The sequence below is a fragment of the Megachile rotundata genome, chromosome 14 (genome assembly GCF_050947335.1).
Source record: "Megachile rotundata isolate GNS110a chromosome 14, iyMegRotu1, whole genome shotgun sequence".
Taxonomy (NCBI): domain Eukaryota; kingdom Metazoa; phylum Arthropoda; class Insecta; order Hymenoptera; family Megachilidae; genus Megachile; species Megachile rotundata.
In genome coordinates, this window is record NC_134996.1 from 7,489,122 (window position 1) to 7,514,163 (window position 25,042).

Consider the following 25,042-nt stretch of genomic DNA (forward strand, 5'->3'; position numbering starts at 1 on the left):
TTCCTAAATCCCTAATCCACAACTCCACAAATCCACAAATTCACAAATCCCCAAATCCTCAAAACCCCAAAACCCCAAATCCCTAAATCCCCAAATCCCCAAATTCCCACTCTCCCAAATTAAAAACTTCATCAGCTTAATTTTCACCAAACTCCAATCGTTGAACACGAAAAAAACTGTCGAACATCGAAACCAGTAAAACAGATTAGACGATTAATTCCCGTCACGAGTCGATCGTTACTAAATTGTTAAATTTCGATAAATTTTGATATCGCGTTATACCGCCCGCGCTACCCATAATAAATGATTGTATCTCGAAAATGAGATAGGGATTCTGGAACACGCAAACCATCATTTCCTCTTCACTCGACTGACGTCATTTTCTCTGGAAATAGCTGGACGATCATTTTTCATATCCTGTTGTTCATTTCTGTTTCTTATCAACTTAATATCTGTCTAGAATTTCACTTGCGTGACCATAAAAACAAACAGTACACGAAGACCAAATATAATTGTACAAAATCTTATGTCTAAAATAAAGTAATTAATTGTAAACTTAACAATGTTGATCCTATAGTATTTCAAGGCTCGATGCAATTAATATAAATATTAGAATTTATATCAAATACTGTACATTTTAATTAGAAATACTATAGCAGTTTAACATAATACCAAGTATTGTGAGGAAACGTATATAAGAACACAGAAGTAAAATATACAGGCTGTCTCACAATTGGTGTAACTCTCGGTAAGAGTTCTGAACAACTTTTTCTTTTGCGAAAATGGGGTTTGGGCTTTCGTTTTTCAATTATTAACGAAAGACACAATCAGGTGTGAAGAGCATTCACTACAGCGTTACACTAGTTGTGAAACACCCTGTATATGTCACAACGTGTTCAATATGGACATTTTGTAAAATGACTTTATGTAGAATCTCTATAACAAGTTTCTATCAATTTATAAAATATCCGGTCAGTGTACAGAATTCAACGTTCATTACAGCATTACACTAGTTGTGGAACACCCTGTATATGTGACAACGTGTTCAATATGGATATTTTGTAAAATGGCTTTGTGTAAAATGTCTATAACAAGTTTCTATCAATTTATAAAATATCCGGTCACTATACAGAATTCCTATAGGGTGATGATTAGGTTAGATGTTTATGTCAGACGGTTAGGTTTACCACTGTATACGTATAACATTAGAAAATCTCAGAAACTACGTGAAAGTCGAAAATTCAAAGAGAACAATTATAAAGCTTGTTTCTGATTGAACTAAAGAGAGTTAGGTAATCGTAACCTAACCTAGTAAACCTGGATATTATATGAAACGTCTGAGAATTTTGTGAAACACCAAAAAATTGGGCATATAGCTAATCAATCAATATGAAAACAACTGTATAATTAATAAAGCTTCAATCACAACATAAAACATTACCGTAACATAATTGCACGCTGACGAGGACCGTTCTCCTGGTACTCAATCGAGAAGTTAGAACAATACCTAAACTCAGATTAGGTGACAATGTAAAGTTAAACAGTAATTCGATTTGAAAGTTTTAAACAGTTCCTATTTTCGTCCGAAGTTTATGAATGCTGATTTGTAACGTAACAGCAGTTTACCGCGAATAAATACACTTTGCGTTTAGTAAGCTTCAGAAAGAGAAAATGGTGGGTAAATATTGTACGTAATTTAATAACCAAATAGTTCTCATCGAGAGTGAGTGATTTTGATGTTGATTTATGATTGCTTATATTTCGGACGAAATTGGAACGTTTAAAATTGTGGAGAGCATGATGTTTGTGGTTTCAAATAAAAATGTCGGATGTTAGGTTATATTTTTAATTTGGGAATATTTTGTGTTATTTTAAGAGAAAATTGTAAAGGTATTTTATAGGATTTTTATATTCTTCTCTTGCAAATTTTTTGGTAAATAGCTTTGTTTTGTATTTGAGTATTATAATCAGTCGGAGAAGGTTAGGTTAGATTAAACTGACTTTTCGAGAACAGTCAATCGGGGAGATTATGTTAGGTTAAACTGACTTTTCGACGACAATCATTCAGTGAGGTTAGGATGAGTTGAAATAATTTTTCGACGACAATCAATCAAGGAGGTTAGGATGGGTTGAACTAACTTTTCGACGACAATCATTCAGGGAGGTTAGGTTACATTGAACTAATTTTTTGACGACAATCAATCGAGAAGGTTAAGTTAGGTTGAACTAATTTTTCGAGGGCAATCAATCAGAGAGATTAGAATAGGTTGAACTAACTTTTCGACGACAATCAATCAGGGAGGTTAGGATGGGTTGAACTAACTTTTCGACGACAATCAATCAGGGAGGTTAGGATGGGTTGAACTAACTTTTCGACGGCAATCAATCAGGGAGGTTAGGATGGGTTAAACTAACTTTTCGACGAGAATCATTCAGGGAGGTTAGATTAGGTTGAACTAACTTTTCGACGACAGTCATTCAGGGAAGTTAGGTTACATTGAACTAACTTTTCAACGACAGTCTTTCAGGGAAGTTAGGTTACACTGAACTAACTTTTCTACGACAATCAATCGAGGAGGTTAAGTTAGGTTAAACTAATTTTTCGAGGACAATCAATCAGCGAGATTAAGTTAAATTAAGTTACGTATGTTTAATGGAGTCATTTTGCAAAAAAATATAAATATTGGGAAATTCTGCAAAAATTACTTTTAAGTTATGTATTAACCTAGGTTATGTATTAACCTAAACTATCACTTATTATTAACAATCTTTTCTTTCCTCTCATAAATATATAAACGTTTGCATTATGTTGTCATTTGAGGATTGCAACTAATTGTTTCTAACAATAATTTATTATTAAATTTCCATCACATAAATACACATTTTACTTATTTTCTATAATACACCATAACTGGTTGTTCTAATACATACTTTACTGTAATATTGAAGATTGTGAACCATAACCTAAAAAAATTCTTTTTACCAACAATATCTTCCTTTCCTTCTCTTTACTATACAAATCCACATAATAAATTTCATATATTTCCTCCATTTTGTATAACGTTTCACAATTTATTGTTCAAACATCCTAATTTTCCACTAATCACAATAATATTCCTACCAAATTTAATCGAAACATGAAACATAACCTTATTAAAATAAAAATGTTCTAAATAATTTTTGAAACGCTATAATCAAATTTTTGTAATTGACTGTACTTTCTAAAGCAATTTTGTTAAAATAATTGTGTTACATACAAACCTGTTATGTTTAAAGTCTTCTACAAACAGTACTCTTTTTTCCCTTTGTTTTCACAGCAATATCGTATTTTTCCATCCCAACAGTTGGAATTGGAATATCAATTTTTCAACTACAAATAAATAAATTGAAAACATTCGGCTTGTACTAGTTTTTGTGGAAATATATTAATGTGATATTCAAATTTAATTGCTACGAAGTTACTTTTATTATCAATTCAAATTGTTGCATTCTTGATTGAATTAACGAATTCAAATTTGCATACTCGCTTTAATTAATCAATATTTTCTAATTCGTTGCAAAGACCGGCTGTTGAGAAAAAGAGATTCACATTGTTTATTGACAAGATTGTTATTTTTGTGCAATTTTTAATTATGTCATATTGCGTACAGATATGATTAATGAGTCACTGTGAATTAATTAAATTAATGGACAAGCTAATGAGTAATTTAATGAACTATTTCGTTTTCGGTTTAATGAACCACATGATAAAGAATTTATTGCATACTGGAATGAATAACATAGAATTTAATAAATATTTAAAAATTTGTTGATCAATTTTATGAACAATGAATAATTGAGAGAATAATCTAATAATTTACAGAGCAATTTTGTAAACAATTTAATGAACAATATAAGTAGCGAGTTTACTAACAATTTAATATAGAGTTTGACTAAATTAATAATTAACAAATAATTTATTCTGCAACTTTCTAAAATAATGATTCAATTAAATACTACCGCCATTTATTATCAATGCCTCAAACTTTTTGTTCAGTAAACAATTTCTTGATGCTCATTCAGTTAAAAAGAAGAGAAACGTTTCTGTCGCTTAGCGGTGAAACAACATTTTCTCGCAGAAATCATGCGCACGTTTTTACATTTAATTTCACGTTATAACGTCTAAAAAGATTCCGTTACAATGAAATCCCATTACCGCAGTTTGCCGCGGTTTTAAAACTATTTCCTTTGAGTCTCTCTTCACAAATTATTTGCCCGCAGTCGGGCGACGCGACGTGAGTTTATGTTCAAAGCAAACCTACATAAGTAGCTACTGACAAGCCTTTATGTATATCCCGTTTTCGACTTGAACTACAGTACTTTTATACTTTCGCAGTTTACATCCGATTTTAGACAACTTGTTTCAAGTACACTGAACTTATAAGTTCATTTTTAGCTGTAATCATTTTTAGCTATAACTTCAGCTAGAACTAACTTATTTTATACAAGTTAATTACGTTATAAGTTAGTTCTTATAAAATAAGTTATATCTTCTAGTTTATTTAGCTGTAACCTATAACTTAATTATCTTGTTATATAATAAGTTATAACTGTATTATTGAAATTGTGTGAGGGGAGCGCAATACTTCGTTGGGGAGGGGCTCTCCCGCCCTATCCACCCTCTGTTAGCCAACTTCCGGCACTTTTGACAATTTTTCTGGGGGTTCTGCCCTATTTTAAGAAAGTTTGATTCTCTGACAGAAAGTCGTATCTAGCTCGGTTTAGTCTATATACACATAGATATGCGTATATGAGTGGGGGGATGGTGTTTTATGGTACTTCCATACGCACGCGCTCATTAATTTAATATTGTGGGTAGAACTATAAGTTCTAATATTACATCACATAAGAATAATATAAGAAATAACTATACGTCACATTTTATAATTTTTCCAGAAACAATTATTGCTCTCTTTATGTGCAATTGTGCAGGACGTCTCACAATTAGTGTAGGTCCCTGAAATGGAGGATAGCTGACATGATTCTGAATAAGGTTTCCCTTTGCAAAAATGGGGTTTGAAGCTTCATTTTTGAATTATTAAAAAAAAACGTGGACCAATCAGAGCGCGAGGATTACGCATGCGCAGACGCGAGAGAGATAGCTTCGAGCCTGGTGGCTGAGTGGTGAATGCAATGTATAGTATATTCATCGCTTGGTGAGTGCAACGCGTAAGAAATCAATGCGTGGTGAATGTAACGCGTGGTAAATACAAGGCGTGGCAAGTACTATGCGTGGTAAAGTGCAGCACGTCGTAAGCAACGCGTGATAAATTCAATGCGTGGTAAATACAACGCATGGTAAACATAATGTGTGGTCAATACAACGCGTGGTAGATGCAGTACGTGGTAAACAACGTGTGGTAAATTCAATGCGTGGTGAATACAACACGTGGTAAATACAATGCGTGGTAAAGAACGCGTAGTAAATACAATGCGTGGTAAATACAACGCATGGTAAATATAACGCTTGGTAGGTGCAGCACGTGGTAAGCAACGCGTGGTAAGTGCAGCACGTGGTAAATAAAACGCGTGGTAAGTGCAGTATGTGGAAAGAATGCGTGGTAAATACAGTGCATGGTGCATACAACGCGTGGTAAATATAACGCGTGGTAAGCAACGTGTAGTAAATTCAATGCGTGGTAAATACAACGCGTGGTAAATACAATGCGTGGTAAATACAACGCGTGGTAAATATAACACTTGGTAGATGCAGCACGTGGTAAGCAACGCGTAGTAAGTGCAGCATGTGGTAAATACTACGCGTGGTAAGTGCAGTACGTGGTAAAGAATGCGTGATAAATACAGTGCGTGATATATACAACGCGTGGTAAATATAATTCGTGGACAATACAACGCGTGATAGGTGCAGCACGTGGTAAGCAACGTGTGGTAAATTCAATACGTGGCAAAGAACGCATAGTAAATACAATGCGTGGTAAAGAATGCGTGGTAAATACAATGCGTGGTAAATATAACGCTTGATAGTTGCAGCATGTGGTAAGCAATGCGTAGTATAAGTAAATATAAATCTAAAAAATAGTACTGGTTCCATCACAAATTATTAATAACCAATTGCTATTGCACAAAGATTAAATAAATGATTAACCAACAAAATGATAAAAGCAAACCTAACCAACCAAATAATAAAAACAATGTGATTTTATATTTTTGCTGAACGTCTAAGTAAATGTTTTCTTATATTCCCTATTTTTCATCAACTTGTTTTCAAATCATTATACTCATCATTTTCAAAGTATAATAAAACGAGGCCAACAAAACAATACAAATGTCATAGTTTTGCAATTAAAGCATTACAAGGTAGATATCGCGAACAAGATATATTATCACAATAAACATGCCAGTCACCGTATCAGGCTATAATTAACGTCAACGTCCTACGAGTAAAGTGTAAACGCGCACGTTGCTGGTGTGATTACAGTGCCAGAAAATAATATACATACATCACTGAAGACATTTGGCGACTAATGTTCAAAGTAGTTTGTGCATGTCGCTTTTGTAGTAATGAGAATTTCGATGAGAATATTAGTCAAGGATGAAGATCGTGTGAATTGGGGTACATAGGGTGCTCGGGTTGTAGGGAAGGTGGATAGTTGGAGGTGGGAGATTGTGGAGTTTTGGTATTTTGGGGGATTTGGGACATTTAGGTAATTTGGGTAATTTAGGAAATTTAGGAAATTTAGGAAATTTAGGAAATTTAGGAAATTTGGGAGATTTGGAAGATTTGGGAGATTTTTCAAATATGGAGGATTTAGGTAATTTGGGAAATTTAGGACATTTGGGAAATTTTGGAAATTTGGGAGAGTTTTGAGATATGGAAGATTTGGATAATTTGGATAATTTTAGGTAATTGGGTAATTTGGGTAATTTTGGTAATGTGAGAAATTTGGCTAATTTGGGAAATTTAGGAAATTTGATAAATTTGGGTAATTTGGGAAATATAAAAAATTTAAGAAATTTAGGAAAAGGAGATTTCATAAATTTAGGTAATTTGGAAATTTCAACATTTTTAAATTTGTAAAATAACCAATTTGGAAATTTGGTAATTAGAAATTTAAAAAATTAGAACTAAAATCATCTGAAAGTACAGAGCGCAAGTTAAAAAAAAAAATGAAAATACTCAACTTCGAAATCATGTAAATCTACAATCCCTTTGTAATACAATACCCATTAACGAATAAAGGAATCAATCCGTATCCGATGAAGTCCGAGCAAATCCGAGCGTATCCGACCCCACATTCTCGGGTACCCTCAGATCCCTAATGAAACGATAAGTGTTAGATGGAGCAACTCAATCGATTTTATAGGAGTTCTTCGAGAATTACCAACAGAAATTGCGTTAGGAATCAAAGAGGGTTGTTGGTTCTCGATGAGGGTGAAACAACAGGCCGGAAAGAGGCAAGGGAGCTGGCAAAAAGAGAAACGTGCAATGGTCTAGCGTAGAGAGAACACCTTGACGTTCGACGATTCAATCAACGCGGCACATTGTTGACGTCAACGAGGGAGGAAAATGTCAGCCGTCGTGACGGCGAATATTCGTGGGGTCGGGATATGAAAAATGATGTTTGACGACGGCATGAGTAACGCTGTATAACGTCAAGGTGCACCCTACGAGAATGCTCTTTACTCGGTTGCCCTATACGAAAGGGGATTGCTTGACAGATATTTCGCTGCTATCGAGGGTGTTGAGACGCTCGGATCTCGTCTAAAGCACATACGAATAACTCTGAGTTACATCGGATCTAACCTATTGAAACACCAAAACTTATCACATAACCTTTCTCGTATTTCACGCGATTCGAAAGTATATGGAGATTGGAAATGTGACGCTCTTTCTGAAGACATTCTATGTTTGTCACCGTCTTGAAATAAGGTTATAACACGGGTGAAGATATATTTTATTTATCAGGTGGTAATCATTGTCGAAAATGCTTTGCTAGGTATATTGTAATAAAGGAACGTGCAGATGAAAATAAATGAAATATTTGAGGGGTTGTCTGGCGTCTAGATTATTGACTTACTTGTATTATTAACTAATTAATTATTATTAATGAAAATGTTATTGTGAAATGGACGATGTGAGGATTTTATTGGAAATATGGAATATGAAGAACTTGCAGATAAGGGTAAATTAAAAATTGGATTTGGGAAAATGGGGTCGTCCGACTCCAAATGAAGAATTGCTAAAGAAACTTTTATTATTAATTTGCTATTAATTATTATTAACAAAAATATTATAGGATAGCTGGTAAATAGGCAATGGACGAGTAGTAAGATTATAATGGAAGTATAGAAATTGAAGAAGAATTTGCAGATGAAGGTAAATGAAAAATTAGATTTGACAAAATGGAGTTATCTGGCGTTCATATGAAGAATTGCTAAAGAAACTTTTATTATTAATTTACTATTAATTATTATTAACGAAAATATTATAGGAAAGCTAGTAAATAGGCAACGGAAGAATAATAAAATTATAATAGAAGTACTGAAATTGAAGAATGAATTTGCAGATGAAAATAAATGTAAAATTAGATTTGGGAAAATGGGGTCGTCTGGCGTTCATATGAAGAACTGCTAATGAAACTTCTATTATTACTTTGTTATTAATTATTACTAACGAAAATATTATAATGCAACGAAAGAGCAGGAAGATTATAATAGAAGTATGGAAAAGAATGAACCTGTAAGTAAAAATAAATGCAAAATGAATTTGGAAGATGCTGAACTCGAGTTAACCTAGTTTTAGGACAACATTTGCAAACGAAACTTATTTTTATTTATTATTAATTTGTTTCTGTTAAATATTATTATTACAACCAGTACGACATGGTAGAATATAAAAATTGTGATAGAACTCACCCCTACTAATTTTTATTGAGAACATTATGATATAATAGCAGAATATAAATATTGCAATGAAACCACCTATGTTAATCATTAAAAATGTCATGATGTAGCAGAAGAATCTAAAAATTGCAATAGTACTCACCCCTATTAAATATTATTGGAATCACCATGATGTAGCAGAAGAACATGAAGATTGCAACAGAACTCACCCCTAATAATTAGTATCAAGAACACCATGATGTAGCAGAAGGATATAAATATTGCAATGAAACCACCCTTAATAATTATTTTTAAGAACGTCATTATATGGCAGAAGAATATAAATATTGCAGTGAAACCACCCTTATTAATTATTATTAACAATGTCTTGATGTAACAGAAGAATCTGAAAATTGCAATAGTACTCACCCCTATTAAGTATTATTAGGATCACCATGATGTAGCAGAAGAATATGAAGATTGCAATAGAACTCACCCCTAATATTTATTATCAAGAACACCATAATATAGCAGAAGAATATAAATATTGCAATGGAACCACCCTTAATAATTATTTTTAAGAACGTCATTATATGGCAGAAGAATATAAATATTGGAGTGAAACCACCCTTATTAATTATTATTAACAATGTCTTGATGTAACAGAAGAATCTGAAAATTGCAATAGTACTCACCCCTATTAAGTATTATTAGGATCACCATGATGTAGCAGAAGAATATGAAGATTGCAATAGAACTCACCCCTAATATTTATTATCAAGAATACTATGATGTAGTAGACGGATATGAATATTCCAGTGGAACCACCCCTATTAATTATTATTGAGAACACCACGATACAGCAGAAGAATATAAAAATTGCTATAGTACTCACCCCTAATATTATTATCTAATATTCTCACCCCTGATATTCTTATTACCAAGAACAGCATATTACAGCATAGGAACATAAATATTACAAAGGAACCTCCCTTATCCATTATTACAAAGAACACAATATAGCAGAACACAGAAATTACATCAAAACTCCCCCCAATTATTACAACCCCATCAATTATTATACCCCAAAACGAAGTAGTATCGTACAAAAATAATTGAAAAATTGGAACATTAAACTTGACGAAGTAATTCAGTTAAATTTTAAAATGCTCTCAGTTTACATTGATTGTGGCATGGTTCTGTGAAGGGATTATCTGTATGTGACATTCGTTACGATGATTACCTTTGTAATTAGCTCGAGCGTGGGTTCACGAGCGATTACAATTAACAGGGTATTCCTTGTTTAGGTAAAAGCGGTTCATTGGTTGTCGTTCCGATCATCGACGTGATACTGTTTCGGTCGTGGTAGAAATGTTTGTCGGTCGATGTAAAATGTTTCAACCTCCGGGAAAGGGGGACAAAGAGCACGATTAAGGGAGGGGAAAAGCGTTAGACAGGGATGGACGCGTCGCGGACGATAATTATGCGGATTGCTCCGGCGAGGCTAATTATCCCTCTGTACTTGCATCGAATCCACCCTTCTCCTCTGTCCCTCTTCTCTGGTAAACTTTGACGTTGCAGACAGATGCTTATCTCCGTGTTCTCTGATAACCCATCGAATTAACTCGTATCCTGACTATTGACCTCGATACACGATGCATCTGATTCTAATGAATTCGTGTCGTACATTTTTAGTGACTTCGAGACGTTTTGTTAATATTTTGGTATTCTTTTATGGGGTAGTTATAGTGCTTTTGATAGTTATTATGCTTTTGGTGATGCAATTTTTTGTGATTCGTTTGAATGATATTTATTTTCCAAATTTCCCAAATTTCCCTAATTTTCCAAGTTTCCCACATTTCCCAATTTTTCAAATTTTCCTACATTTCCCCTTTTCCCCAATTTTCCCAAATTTCCCAAATTTCCCAAATTCCCCAAATTCTTAAATACCCAAATTCCCACATTCTTCAAATCCTAAAATGTCCCTAATTTTCCAAGTTTCCCAAGTTTCCTAAATTCTCAAATTTCCCAATTTTCCCCATTTTTCCAAATTTCCCAAATTTCTTAAATTTCCCAAATTCTCAAATACCCAAATTCCTGATATCTTCCAATTTCTCTAATTTTCCAAGTTTCCCAAATTTTCCAAATTTCCCAAATTTCCCAAATTTCTCAAATTCTCGAAATTCTTGAAATTCTCCAAATTCTCTAAATTCTCCAAATTCTCCAAATTCTCGAAATTCTCCAAATTCTCCAAATTTCCGAAATTTCCCAAATTTCCCAAATTCCCCAAATTTCCCAAATTTCCCAAATTTCCCAAATTTCCCAAATTTCCCAAATTTCCCAAATTTCTCAAATTCTTCAAATTTTCTAAATTCTCCAAGTTCTCTAAATTGCCCACATTCACAACGTCCCAAATTTCTCAAATATTCAAAATCCTAAGAAATCGAATTCTTAGCTCTACAAAACACGTGGCTCATCCTCCCTCCGCGCCAACTCATGGTTTTACACCGGTACCTTCCCTAAAACTTCGCTCGCAATAATTCACCAAGTACTCTCATCATAAAACTTGTAAAACGTCGATAGTATAACAAGACTACATAAAATATTTCGATGAATACGCTGGAAACTGAGATCTTCCCGTTCAAAACACGCTCCTTCCAAATATCGGTGTAGCAATAAATGAAATAAACGGTCGTGTATCTGTTTCGCTCTGGCTCTGCGCTAAAAATTGAATAAAACAAAACATACCTATCTATATACCATATCCGTACATTAAATAAAGAAGCGGAAAGCGGTGGCTCAGCAAAAGGAATTCTATCGCTTCCGCAGCTCTCGGCTGTTTTCCTTTTTTCTCCTTGATCGATTACGGCAGTAAAAATAATAATTTGTTTGTTTTCTGATCTCTGCTTCTCTTGAAATGCTTCCATTAAAATATTTAATGTTTATTTTGGATGAAATTACTTCATCGATGGAATAATATCTTTCTTTATAATTTTTCAGAGATTACACGATCTTTGTGAAAAATAATTGGGTAGTTTATAATTTTAATTAGTAGTTTATTAAAAAGTTAAAAGTTTACAATTTTTTTAGTTTATAATTTTAACAATGTTTGAAAATGTTACGTTTTTTGTTTATTATATTAGGTATGATTATTATATTTTAAAAATATAATTTATTGTGTTGTACAAAGTATATTATTCAAATGTAATAATCACAGATAATATAATATACAGGGTGGCTCACCACATTTTGCCATCTAGATTTGTGTTATTATTATTACTCATAGCAAACAATGTTTTAGATGAAGTTGAATGGTTTTGAGAGGGGCATATGCTGATGGTATATTTTTTGTAGATGGACGTGTAAAGGAAATATGAAGGTCATTAATGTTTTTTTAAATGGAATCATATATTTTTTATTACATCTGATGATACTCCTTCATATTCTTTACAAAAATGTATTAATCTATTTATGTGAAAAGATCATTAGTTTAGGAGATATTTTAATTCTGACTTGTTAGGAAATTGTGACTTTCTGGTCAATATTATGAATTGCCCTAACTGAACAGTAAATGTTTTTCTACATGTTTTGAGAAGTCACGTGTCACCAAACGAATTGTGAGTTTTTGTTTTTTCTGTTAAGCAGTAACAGTGAAATTTAGTCTTTGTTACATCTCTAATACGGTGAACACGACGATACAGTGAATTATCACTTCATAATGAAGTATTCTAAAGAAGAAAAGATAGACATGTTATCAGTTTATTTTGAAGCTGGGAAAAGTGCTACACATGCAGAAAGATTATACACTACGGAATGTTAGTAAATCATTAATTTCTTGATTCAGAAAGTGTTCTGATGCAAATGGTCGCCACAAATGAACCTTTTCTGTAAATAGACATTAAAATTAAAATATCTCCTAAATTAATGATTTTTTCACATAAATAGATTAATACATTTTTGTAAAGAATATGGAGTATCAGCTGATGCAATAAAAAATATATGATTCCACTTAAAAAAACATTAATGACCTTCATATGTCCTTTACACGTCCACCTACAAAAAAATATACCACCAGCATATGCCCCTTTCAAAACCATTCAACTTCATCTAAAACATTGTTTGCTATTAGTAATAATAATGACACAAATCTTGATGGCAACATGTGGTGAGCCATCCTGTATAATAATCATATAACTATAATAATCATCGTTTTACCATATTTTTTTATAATAATCATAGTCTGAGTATACGTTGCAAGCTACAAACATACGATTTGCAATTTAATTGCTTCCACAGAAAGTATTGATTAATAAATTAAGTCTTTCATTGCTAATAAACAATGATTCATCAGATCATAATGAACAGTACTGTTGTACTATTACTAAAGTTGACGTCCTTTTTCTGCTGTGCTTTTACAGAACGGAATCACTAGTTCTATTGTCGAGTTCTCGTTGCAGATGGCGCAATCAGGTGCAGAGGTTATCCGTAGGGGCTCACTTTTGTTATTCACTTTTACTTCTTGTAAGTTTCACTTTTTTCCGTACAATTATAATTGTTTGTACAGAAATACTACAAAGAATTACTTTAATACTTCATATTTTCCACACTTTCTTAACTTTTTTATTATTATGTAATCTTTTCTTATGAAACGGGATTTTTATTAGTATTTTAATATTTTTGATTTAATTTTTGAATTTGTTTAACGTAGTATTGTTTTAACTATTTTAATTTAACTGTTTTAATATTTTAGCACATTTTCTTCTTGTCAGATTTATCTCACAGTTGCTTTTTATCTTTGCTTCATAAATAGTTTCATTAATACGCTGCAACACGTTTTAATTATTAATAATTTACTAGATAATCTGCTAGATAAATTCATGCGTTTTTCCCTCTTCTAAAATTTAAAAATTCAATAATGAACCTTATTGATTCATTCTACTTTATTAAAAAATTTACATACACAAAAAACTGAATATTTTAAAATTAATTATTCCGTAATTTCTATTCCGTGCATATTTCCTTTTCGATCTGAAATTAATAAAATCTTGAATAATCAATAGAGTTCAAGATTCAATTAAAATTAAGAGTACCTTTTTTAATTTTCTTTATAATCACAATTTTAAATATGAAATATGAACAGACTCCTAAATTAATCAAACTTGATATCGCGACGCTTCGATTTTTGCCACAAAGCGTAAATATAGATTCCTCTTTAATATCGCGTTATTTATTTATCGCGTCAATTTATTTCGGAGTATTTAACAATCCCTTTTCAAAGTAGAAATGGTTCAAAGCGTAGAGTTCGAGTACGGTATAATGCGAGGTATTATTTTTAATTCGGCAAAAACACGAATGTTGTCTACACGTCCGATTTATATTTCATATTTCACCGGTAGAGCAATCTCAGTGCTTACACCGTATTTTCGTTTTCAATACGTCGGTACACAGATAAAGCTGTGGAAAAAAAGTGAATGATGTACGATGGAGATGTTTTGTACGTAAACGTTATGTGGATACGTTTACCACCACCGCTGTACACGGTCCAACCGACCCAGTGTGTTCCATGTTCAGTATTTTTCAATATTTACACGACAGAATATTCAATACTTTCCAGCGCAATGGCACGCCACGAGGAAATTTGAATAACCCAATATCTTTCTGTTTCATTCTTGGCTCTACCGATGTACCTTGCCGTATTCGATGATTCTTTCATATCGTTGAAATATCTACAATACCAATCCTTTGATGTTCCACGTTTACGAGAAACAAACAACTCAATTTCAAACCCAATTAAAGAACTATGAATTACGCTTTTTAGATTATTTAGGTGCAACCTTATTTTGCGTGATTTCAATTTCTTTAATAGTTTAAAACCATTTCCGAATTTATTTGCTTTCAATTTTTCTTCCGTAATTGTTAGAATTTTTTACGAAAATGTTTATCAATTATTTTTTCGTGAATTTCATTTCTTGCTGAGTGACTTTTTCAGGAATTTTTGAATTATTTAATCGCCACTTTTATTTTTCACGACGCGATTTCTTCAATTCTTTGTGAGAATAAATTTTCATTTTCCACTGCGTGATTTTTTAAATTTTTTACAAAAATACATTTCTAAATTATTTTTTCGTAAGCTCCATTTCTTGCTGAGTGATTTTTTCAGAAATTTCTGAATTATTTAATCGTTACTTTCATTTCTCACTACGCGATTTTTTGAATATTTTGTGAGAGAATGAATTTTTGAATTTGCTTGCTATTTTCATCTTCCACTGCGTGATTTTTTCATTTTTTCGGAAAAATACATTTCTTCATAGTTTTTTCGTAAATTTCATTTCTTGCTGAGTGAGTTTTTCAAGTATTTTTGAATTATTAATTGTGACTTTCATTTTCAACACGTGATTTCTTCAATTCTTTATGAGAATGGATTTCAGAATCATTTATTTGTTATTTTCGTCTTTTGCTGTGTGATTTTAAAAATTTTTCACAAAAACACATTTCTCAATTACTTTTTTCGCTTTGATTTTTTGCTGTGTGTTTTTTTTTCAACTTTTCATAAAAATACATTTCTGAATTATTTGTTCTTTAATTTCATTTTTCGCTGTGTGGTTTCTACAATTTTTTACGAACAGACATTTTTGCATTACTTCATGTATTAATAACAAGATAAAATAATTTTTGTTCATAAAGTTCTTCATTTGTATATTTCTCAAACGAACATTCACTTATGTTTTATTCTTATCCGTTTATTCTTCAAATAAATCTTGAAAGAAATGTATAATGTTACTTGTTTGAAATATGAAGTGAAACAGAAAAGTATAATTATAACTATAATTTTTAATTCATTATAAATTCAGAATTCATTATTATCATTATTATAATTCATTAACTATAAAAATCACAATTTATTTGTCCTTGACATATTAATTTATATTTGACACAAAAATTTTTTAACTCTCATGTGTTGAAAGTGGATGTAACAAAATAATTTTATTTTTTGTATAATTGCTTATATTTTACTAATTATTATAAACATTCTCTTCTTACAATCCCATCAAGTTTATAATCACAATCATTGTTAAATTTATAACAAATAAACTTAATTAATAAATCGTAACGTTATTGCATCTTAAAAAATAGTAACCTCACTTAACTATCAGATACAATTATTTTAAATTATAATACTTTAGATACATTTTAAATTCATATAAAACTTCATTCTTACCTTCATTTCTATAAAATATACATAAATTTTTCTGTATTTTTATAAATATATTACTCTGTATTTTACATCTTCCATAATATATTGCAATGAAATATTTGAACGAAAGAATAATATTTGCCGCCATTTTTCAATTGCCACCATTTTAACTTAATCCACGTTCGAGCTGTGCCAATTTACAAAAATATTCGAGTACTATAAATTAATGAACATTTTAAGAACGAGAATAAATGTTACAATTTGAAATTTAACCGTGCTTTTAATTAATAGCGGCCATAATGTACCGGAAACTTACAGTTAACTGATATATCGCATTAAACACAATATGACGCTAATAAAATTAATGAAACTCCATTAGCAGAATATATTCGTAAATTCAACTACTCGTTTATTCTGTCATGCACGATAATAATAAATAATCGTAGTATCTCAGTTCCGCGAGAAAATTGTTAATGCATGATTGATTATTTGATTACTGCGGAGAGATATCAGTCTTTTTTATGAATTTCCATCAAAGGGATGGAATTAATATCATTTCCCTCGCGTTTTTAAATATTACTTCATCCTTTTCACGCATTAATGTACAAATTTGGCTATATTGGATCAATATGTGCACATAATACAGCTGGATAAACCAAAAATATTGCAGTCTTTCGCTAAATGAATTTTAATCTTCATCGTCAAATTTTGAAGGGGTTTCATTTTTGACTGAGCAAACCTCTTGACTTATGTGACGCACACAATAATGCAAACATAACAAAAATAAATCATATTTTCCCCGCAACTGAGTTTTCAAAATTTACGCTTTGTAAAATTGAACGCCGCTAAATTAAAAATGTAACACTTCAAATTTATCTACTTATCTTAATAGAAGTTTGACCTGTTGAAAAAGCATAGTTTAAGAAGTTAACATAACCTAAATCTCTGAACAGAAATTGAACAACCACCAATGAGAATTAAGTAAAATAGCAAAAACAGAACTTTATATCAGTTTAACAAGAGGCAGGTATTAAATATTCTAACTGGAGCTATGAGCTGAATATTTTATGGTATCTCTTTGAGCATCTGTCTTTACTATCGTGAATATTTTAACGGTTGAAAGTGCTGATGCATTTAAATCGTTGAATCTTTCATTATTTTTATAAATTGCATCACTTAATTCCATTTAGGTGTATACGTCTGTTCGTATAAATACGGCAGATGATCGAATGAGTGATTGCCTGTTTAGTCAACAGTTGTAACTTTCCTTGAAACCTGGTATATTTAGAAAAACAAGGGCGGTACAAATTAAAATTAATAAACGAAAGAATAAATAATTTTAACAGCACTCTATATTGTACATGAACTTAGAATATCATTTTTATTTCTCAGTTTTCAGTTTTCATCAAACCTTTCTTGTTCCTACAATGGTCGAGACAGTAGAAGAATTTTCCAGTACATAAGTCTCTTTGTCTTTTAATAAGAAAGAGAATGGTATGCGGGCAAATTTAATTTCATTGCAGTTTAATTAGTTTAAATTCCATCTGAAACGTGTGCAATAATGAAAATCTGCAGAAAACGAATTTTCTTAAATAGGAACGTGGATCCTTATTTAATAAACGGATGTCCAAATTTCAAGTATGGTTTTAGACAGACATTTAATAAAACAATAATTAATTATAGGGAGGTTTAGACGTGACCATATGTTCCCTATTGATCATTGTATAATTATGTGTATATTCATATTTGGAACTTTTACAATGTCATGTATGTTCACATATGAATATGGTACACATATGTATATTCATATTTGAGCATGATGCAACTATATGTGTATTCACATATGGATATGATAAACCTATATGTATGTTCACATATGAACTTAAACATAGCTAAATGTACGTTCACATATGAACATGATATAACTAGATGTATGTCCACATATGAACATGATACAGCTAAATGTATGTTCACATATAAACATAATATAACTGGATGTAAGTTCACATATGTACATGACACAGTTAAGTGTATGTTCATGTGTGAACATAATACAATTAAATGTACGTCTACATATGAACATTACACAACTAAATATATATTCACATATGAGCATAATACAACTAACTAAGTACATATTCACATATGAATATTGAACAAATATATGTATATTAACATATGAGCATAATATAACTAAATGTATGTCTACATTTGAACATTATCTAATTGTATGTGTGATCACATATGAACATCATACATGACATAATCATGTGTATGTTCACATATGAATATGATAAACTAAATGTATGTTCACATATGAATATGATACAACTAAATATATGTCCACATATGAACATGATACAACTAATACATGCTTACATTTAAATATTATATAATTCTATGTATGATCACATATGACCATTAAGCAACTACATATGTGTTCATACATGATTCTGCTGACTCTACTCCCGGACCATTAATCTTGAGTCACCTCACATATGTGAAAATGTTCTAATTTTTGCAACAAGCATTCTAGTAATAAAATTTGTAAGATACATTAAATGTATGTAAAAGAAACTATCATGAAGACACCTCAACCAAATGTTCAAACTTATATCACTCACCATTCTTCAAGGTTCATGCAAAATGCTAATACTTGTAGACATTTAGACATACTTGTAGATATTTCCGAATTGCATATCGTATATTTACGAACCAAGTTAGATACGGGTTAAATAAGCGAACTATCATAGTTCAGTTTATGCTAAGTACGGTGTGTTGCACAGATCTGGGTTGACTCGACCATGCTCCAGTTAGTAAATACTCCCACACATCCAATTTCGTATAAACAAATTAGTTTTACATAGCCCAGCTAACTCAGATAAGTTACGTAGGTTAAGTTCAGGTTTAATCTCAGTTAGGTAATTCAAACTTTAAGCGTCCTCCACACTTTTCCTCTAAACATGAATATTCCCTATGGTATCATAGCCTGTCACGGCAAGAAAATTGTGATCAGAACATCGGCAGCTGTTCGATCACTCTAAATCGATGGAACCTCTTAACCAATACTGCTGTTCTCTTTAATTATCGGCAAATTCGATTAGAGTGCACGCGAGCGAGGAAAGATGGAACGAGGAATCGAAGGGGGATCATTGCAAGACTATACTGTGTACCGGCTATTCTTTCTAGCAAGAACTTTCTCAGATCATTTTTCACAGTTGCCGAGATATCTGACGCATTCGGTTAAACTATAGAAGTATCTTACTCTAAGGGATTAAAAGAGACGATTTTTTCCGCTTTATATCTTTGGTTTAACTGGCAGCCATTATCTGTGAACGTCAAATGGCTGATGAGATACGAATGAGTTGATTGTGCAACTTAATTTTGTTTTTGCTTTAGAAAGACTGTTTGTGGAGATCTTTGAGAATATATTAAATTTCAGGATTTTCAGTATGAATTTTTGAATATAAATTCTCAAATATTCCATCTTTAGAAATTTTTAAATTTTCATGTTTTCCCAAGTTTCGATATTTTTTAATTTCCATGTTGCTATTTCTACACACTTAGAAACTTTTAAGTTCCCAACTTTCTAAATTACCAAATTGCAAACCTAGAAATAGGAAAATAACAAAATTTGCAAATAACCAAGTTTCTAATTACGAACTCCGTGTTTGCGTTTATCAAAGTGGAAATTTTTCTGAATGGCTGTTTTTAAATCGTGCAAAGTAGAAAAAGGCATAAAGAAAAATAGTAGGTGCAATGAGAATAATAAGAACACGGAGCATAGAGGAAGAAGAAAGGAAAAAGTAATTCAGAAGCAACGAGAACTCTGGCGTTTATTTAAGCGAGTTTCTAACTGAGAACGTGTTACTGCTAAACTACAATGGCGGACAAATACGCCACAATCGTGAAATGACTGATTGGGAAATGAAAGTTTACTTTAACAAACGAAGTTAAATTAGACGATTTCAAATTTATGCATGGTAGAATTACCATGATTGCATCAAATATGAGGTAATAAATTGTCTTTATGATTGCAACACACTCACATAATCACCATATTTATTTTGAAAGTAAATAACAATTTAATATGTATGAAAATATTACACATGAAATTTAAAAATACGAAAATTAATAAAATTCATCTTAATATTTTATTTTGTAAATTTTTCTGAGAACGTATGTGAGATTTTTAGTAAAAAAGATGCACTATTATTCTGGCTAATAAATTTTTATTTCTAGGTTAGACCTACATTATCGACAGAGTTGACAATGGCCGCCATAAAACTTATCGCACAAAGAAAATGGTAGTAAAAAATATATGTAGTGATAATTCACCACTTTCCGAGATATTATAAATAAAAATATGAGTAAATATTTAACAACCTTTTAATATATCAAAACATAACCTAGTAACACAGTAAACAGACTTCTGAAAATATTGAGAAATTCATCTGAACTTATGTGACATGTTTTTAATAAAACTGGGAATTTTAAGGAATTCCTTATTTCTAAGTGATAGACCTCCATTATCGGGAGCGTTAACAATAACCTCCGTAAAATATAACACAAAACATCTCGCTCCCGCATTTTCTTTTTCTACTGCGCCTCCAATGTCTTTCCAGCGAATACATCCGTTTCGCGCCTCTTTCTCTTGTTCCGCCAGAGAACTTTGCAAAACCTTCGGAAACGTTCCTTTCTTATAACTACAAAGCAACAGAGTGTCGTGATGCATAGCGGTGTAAAACGGGCAAGGCATACACACACGCGAGCAACAACTGACGCATATATACGCGGTGTTCATCGGCCATGTCCAAAGTGGATGAAGCAAGTGCGTGTATTCCGAGGAAAGAAATCAAGCGGGAAACAGAGGGACGGAGAAGAAAGATAGACGGTTTAAAACGGTGTCGAGTATATTATGACTTTGATACAGAAGTTTTTCCTTTTTGTGTAACGAGCACAGTTGGTAACGTCGAGCACATTGTCACAGCACTCGGACAATGAGTCACTGGTAGACAGTGTGCGGCTACGTGGTAGAAAAGGGTTGAAGGAAATGTTCCAGAAGGAATAACGAGAAGAAGGGAGCACGAGAAAACAGGGAGATTCGTAGGACACCGGTTCGTAAATATAGAAACGGGCGTAGATTTGTTCCGCGGAAATCTCTTCTCTTTCGTTTTTTTTTACTGGCGACGGATACAGTATACTTTTAACGGAATGTCTTGGCCGCACAGGAGAAGACAATACGCGATGCTTTCCGAGCCTCGCGTCCAAAGTAATCCGTGGAACACGAGCGAAAGTGGCGAGGATTGAATAAAACAAGAGGGGAAAACGTCAGCTACATTTTGTAATGCATACGCGATACATTTGTAGTCCGTGAGAGGCCATGTCACGAGACGCGAGCGCGACGACGACGACATCTGGGTCAGGCGAACTGTTATTCCTTTTGATTCGGTTATCCATTGTGGTCCCTTTAGATAGCTTTGAGAATTCTCCGCCTCAAGTATTTTTTCTCTCCACCCGTTTCGAGTGAGAGCGTCAGTCAATTGTCTTCGAACAGAGAAACAACGTAGCTTACATTGTTTGTTGGGCTACAATACACCGCGTATACCCATTCTTAACTGGTCTTATGCTTGGGAATGGAGATGGAATTTAATATTATGGAAATGGGTGACATAGTTAAGCTTTGGTAATAAATGGACATTTAATACAATTTTTTACATTTAAGTTTGTATTATTCATATTCGTTTTTGTCTCTTTAAATATATGGACATTCACCTCCATAGTACAGTGTTTTCAAGTTAAAAAATTTCCAAATATTTGTGTCTCCTTTGCTCTAAGGAGGCTTAGGTTTCTCTAAGTTCCCTAAGACCTACCTTCCAAATCTAGGTATATAGATATCCAAATTTCTATGTGCATAGATCTCTAGATATCCAAGTTCTTATGTCCTTAAATCCTTAAATATCTAAATTCCTACGTCTTCAAGTACCTAAACCACAAATCCCAAAAGTCTCATACTCTTACATCCCCTTGACCCAGAGTCTATGAGTTGCAAGGTCCCCAAATAAGTCCCCTAAACACATATGTTTCTACTTCCCTATATATCCAAATTTCTACGTCTTCAAATACCTAAATCACAAACCCCTAAAATATCATACTCTTACATCCCCATAACCCACAGTCCACAAGTTACAAGGTCCCCAAATGTATCCCCTAAATACACATATCCCTAAATCTTCACATATCCAAATTTCTATATCTTGAAATACCTAAATCACAAACCCCTAAGATCTCATACTCCTACATCCCTATAACCCACAGTCCACAAGTTGCAAGGTCCCCAAATGTATCCTCTAAATACACATATCCCTAAATCTCCACATATCCAAATTTCAATATCTTGAAATACCTAAACCACAAATCCCTAAAATCTCACATACCTACATCCCCATAACCCAGACTCCACAAGTCGCAAAGTAATACTTATGTCCCCAAATGTCCTAAATCACACGTCCAAATGTCCTAAAACTCATGTCTATGTGCAAATGAATATTTTAAGATAAATTTGAACGTCTAATTAAGTTTCTAAACACAGCTATGTAACAGTGACAATGTAAACACAATCTCTTCCTGTTTGGCAGGTAGCCTGGCTACGTGTGGATACGCAAACGATCCTCACGATTGCGAATCACGTCATTACGAAGAATCATCGTATTGCTGTGACACATAGCGGTCATCGTGCGTGGTCCCTTCACATCAGGGACACCAAGGAAACAGACAGGGGATGGTATATGTGCCAAGTCAATACTGATCCAATGTCCAGCATCACTGGCTTCTTGGAAGTAGTCGGTAAGGTTTATATAAGTTACACAAACGCTTTATGATAATTAAGATAAGCTCTTAGTATGATTATTAAGATGAATGCTTCAATATGTGGTAACTTCTTATGTTAACTTCTTACTCTTCAAATAATGCATCTGAAGTGTGGCATATTTTGATGATATAATTGTAGAAGTAAAATACTTGTGCTAAATCAATTTGATCAAGGTTCGAAGAACATTATCACATAAATTTTATTCATATTTTTCATATAAATTATTTTTTATTTAATATAAGGCTATGTAGCAAATAGGAAATTTGAAGGTACACAGAGACAAGTGTAATTTAATACAATTTAAACAAAGCCAAATTAAAATAATAGTACAAATATTTCGTTTAGCCTCATACTGTAGCAATAATTATCAATCTTCATGAATCCAGTCCTGAGTTTCTTTTTCCAATAACCCGAATTTGTCACCCGAGAACATCAAGTGATGTAATTTTCAAAGTAGCTAGCCATGCAGTCCACAAAATTCGTGATATTTTAGTTAGTGTACCGAAACTTCTTAACGTCATGACGACGATGTACACATTCGCTTTGATATAATTTCAAAGAAGGACGGGTATATAAGTCGTTATAGCAAATATTTGCAAACAAACCGTACATCTGGAACTGCTGATGAATTTGTATTGCGTGTCTTTTTGAAACTAGCGAAGATCTCGAACGTTTCCCTGAAACTTGGCTAAGCACTGGCAGATTTAGCGTTTTCTATGTGTACATAAGTAAGCACGTAACTCACGCTCGTCCTGCGAAACACGTCCTTTGCGGAGCATCCTTCTTCCGCGACCGTGTATCAACTGATCCTTCCACGGAACTTTCTTGGCACTTAATACCAACGTTCCTGTTACCGCCAACTTGTCAAAGTTCGCCAACTGCGGTCACCTCGGCATCTACCGCAGTACCACTAGAAAGTCGTGATTGCCATTAAGAAACGCCGATATTTAATCCCTGATTATATCGCCGACAGTGTCCCCATGTGCATCCTTGACGCACCAAGTTTACGAGATGGCTAAATTAAAGATGTGCGGTTTTGCATCGCCCAAACTACTGCTAATAAAGTTATCCTCCACGCCGGAGTTATTAGGCACTTCCGTATTAGATTGCTCCAATCAATATCGCTATGAAAATTGATTATACCGTATATCGTGACTATCCGCATCTGTAAATAAGTTAGCCTCAGAAATATGATAGGGTTCCCTTGCGAATATTAACCTGTAGTCCGAGGTAAAACTCGAAGGACACGTGGGATCAAACCCTGTCAAAATTAAATTTCTGCCACTTAAATTTGGATAACAATTACTGGGTGAATATCTCGAAATTTTATTGCATTAACAAAAATTTAGTTTACTGTATTAAATTATTTAGGAATATATGGGTCTTAATTATTACATGGACAAATTATAGTAATTTTAATACAATTTCAAAGGCGTAGTACGTTTTCAATTTTTCTTCACATTACTTCAATTTTTTTATTAATTATTCTTAATAATTTCCGTTACAGTAGCAGCCGCCATTAGCAAATGAGGAAGTTCAGTATCTTGTCGCTAGTGGCGCCACCGAGCCATCAATCATAAATTGACGTATATCATCGACTTCATTTAACTCTGTTCGATTTGAAGGTGCAAGCGTGGGTCGAAAAAGAACATAAAGTAAAGGGTGAGGAAACGTTTACCGGGAAAGGTGCATCGAGAATGTTGTAATGAAGGCATGCGGACAAAAGTCTAGATAGAGACACCTCGTCGTGTGGAGGGCATAATTCTTTTCGGACTGGTGTCGGATTTGTAGCAGAGGGATGCAAATATATGTAAAGTGCAGACCACGATCCGAAACCTTCGAGAGCGATTGTACTCTTGGTAGGCTATTAAACACCTTCCCTGCGACCGGTACTTCTCTCCCTAATAACTGGCCGACCTCTCTAATTTGCAAGAAGCCCATTTACCAGTCGGTGAGCACGGTAGGACGCGTGTTATAAGCGTATGGCATCAGCTAGTAACCGCTTGTTAAATTTCTTCCTTATCGATTGAAACGATCGTGCAGATGTTAGATGAAGAGTTCTACATGTGGGACTTCGTGGTTCCGGTCCTTTT

General features: G+C 33.0%; 1 protein-coding gene across 3 annotated transcripts in view; it reads left to right on the forward strand.

The window, feature by feature from the left end:
• The window catches only part of LOC100880608 (neurotrimin), a 185,131-nt gene that overhangs the window by 98,947 nt on the left and 61,142 nt on the right, over window positions 1-25,042 (forward strand). For all 3 annotated transcript variants that reach the window (XM_012288790.2, XM_076539588.1, XM_076539587.1), the window contains exon 3: window positions 22,717-22,924. In XM_012288790.2, coding sequence (XP_012144180.1) covers window positions 22,717-22,924 — 208 coding nt within the window. The remainder of the gene's footprint in view (window positions 1-22,716; window positions 22,925-25,042) is intronic.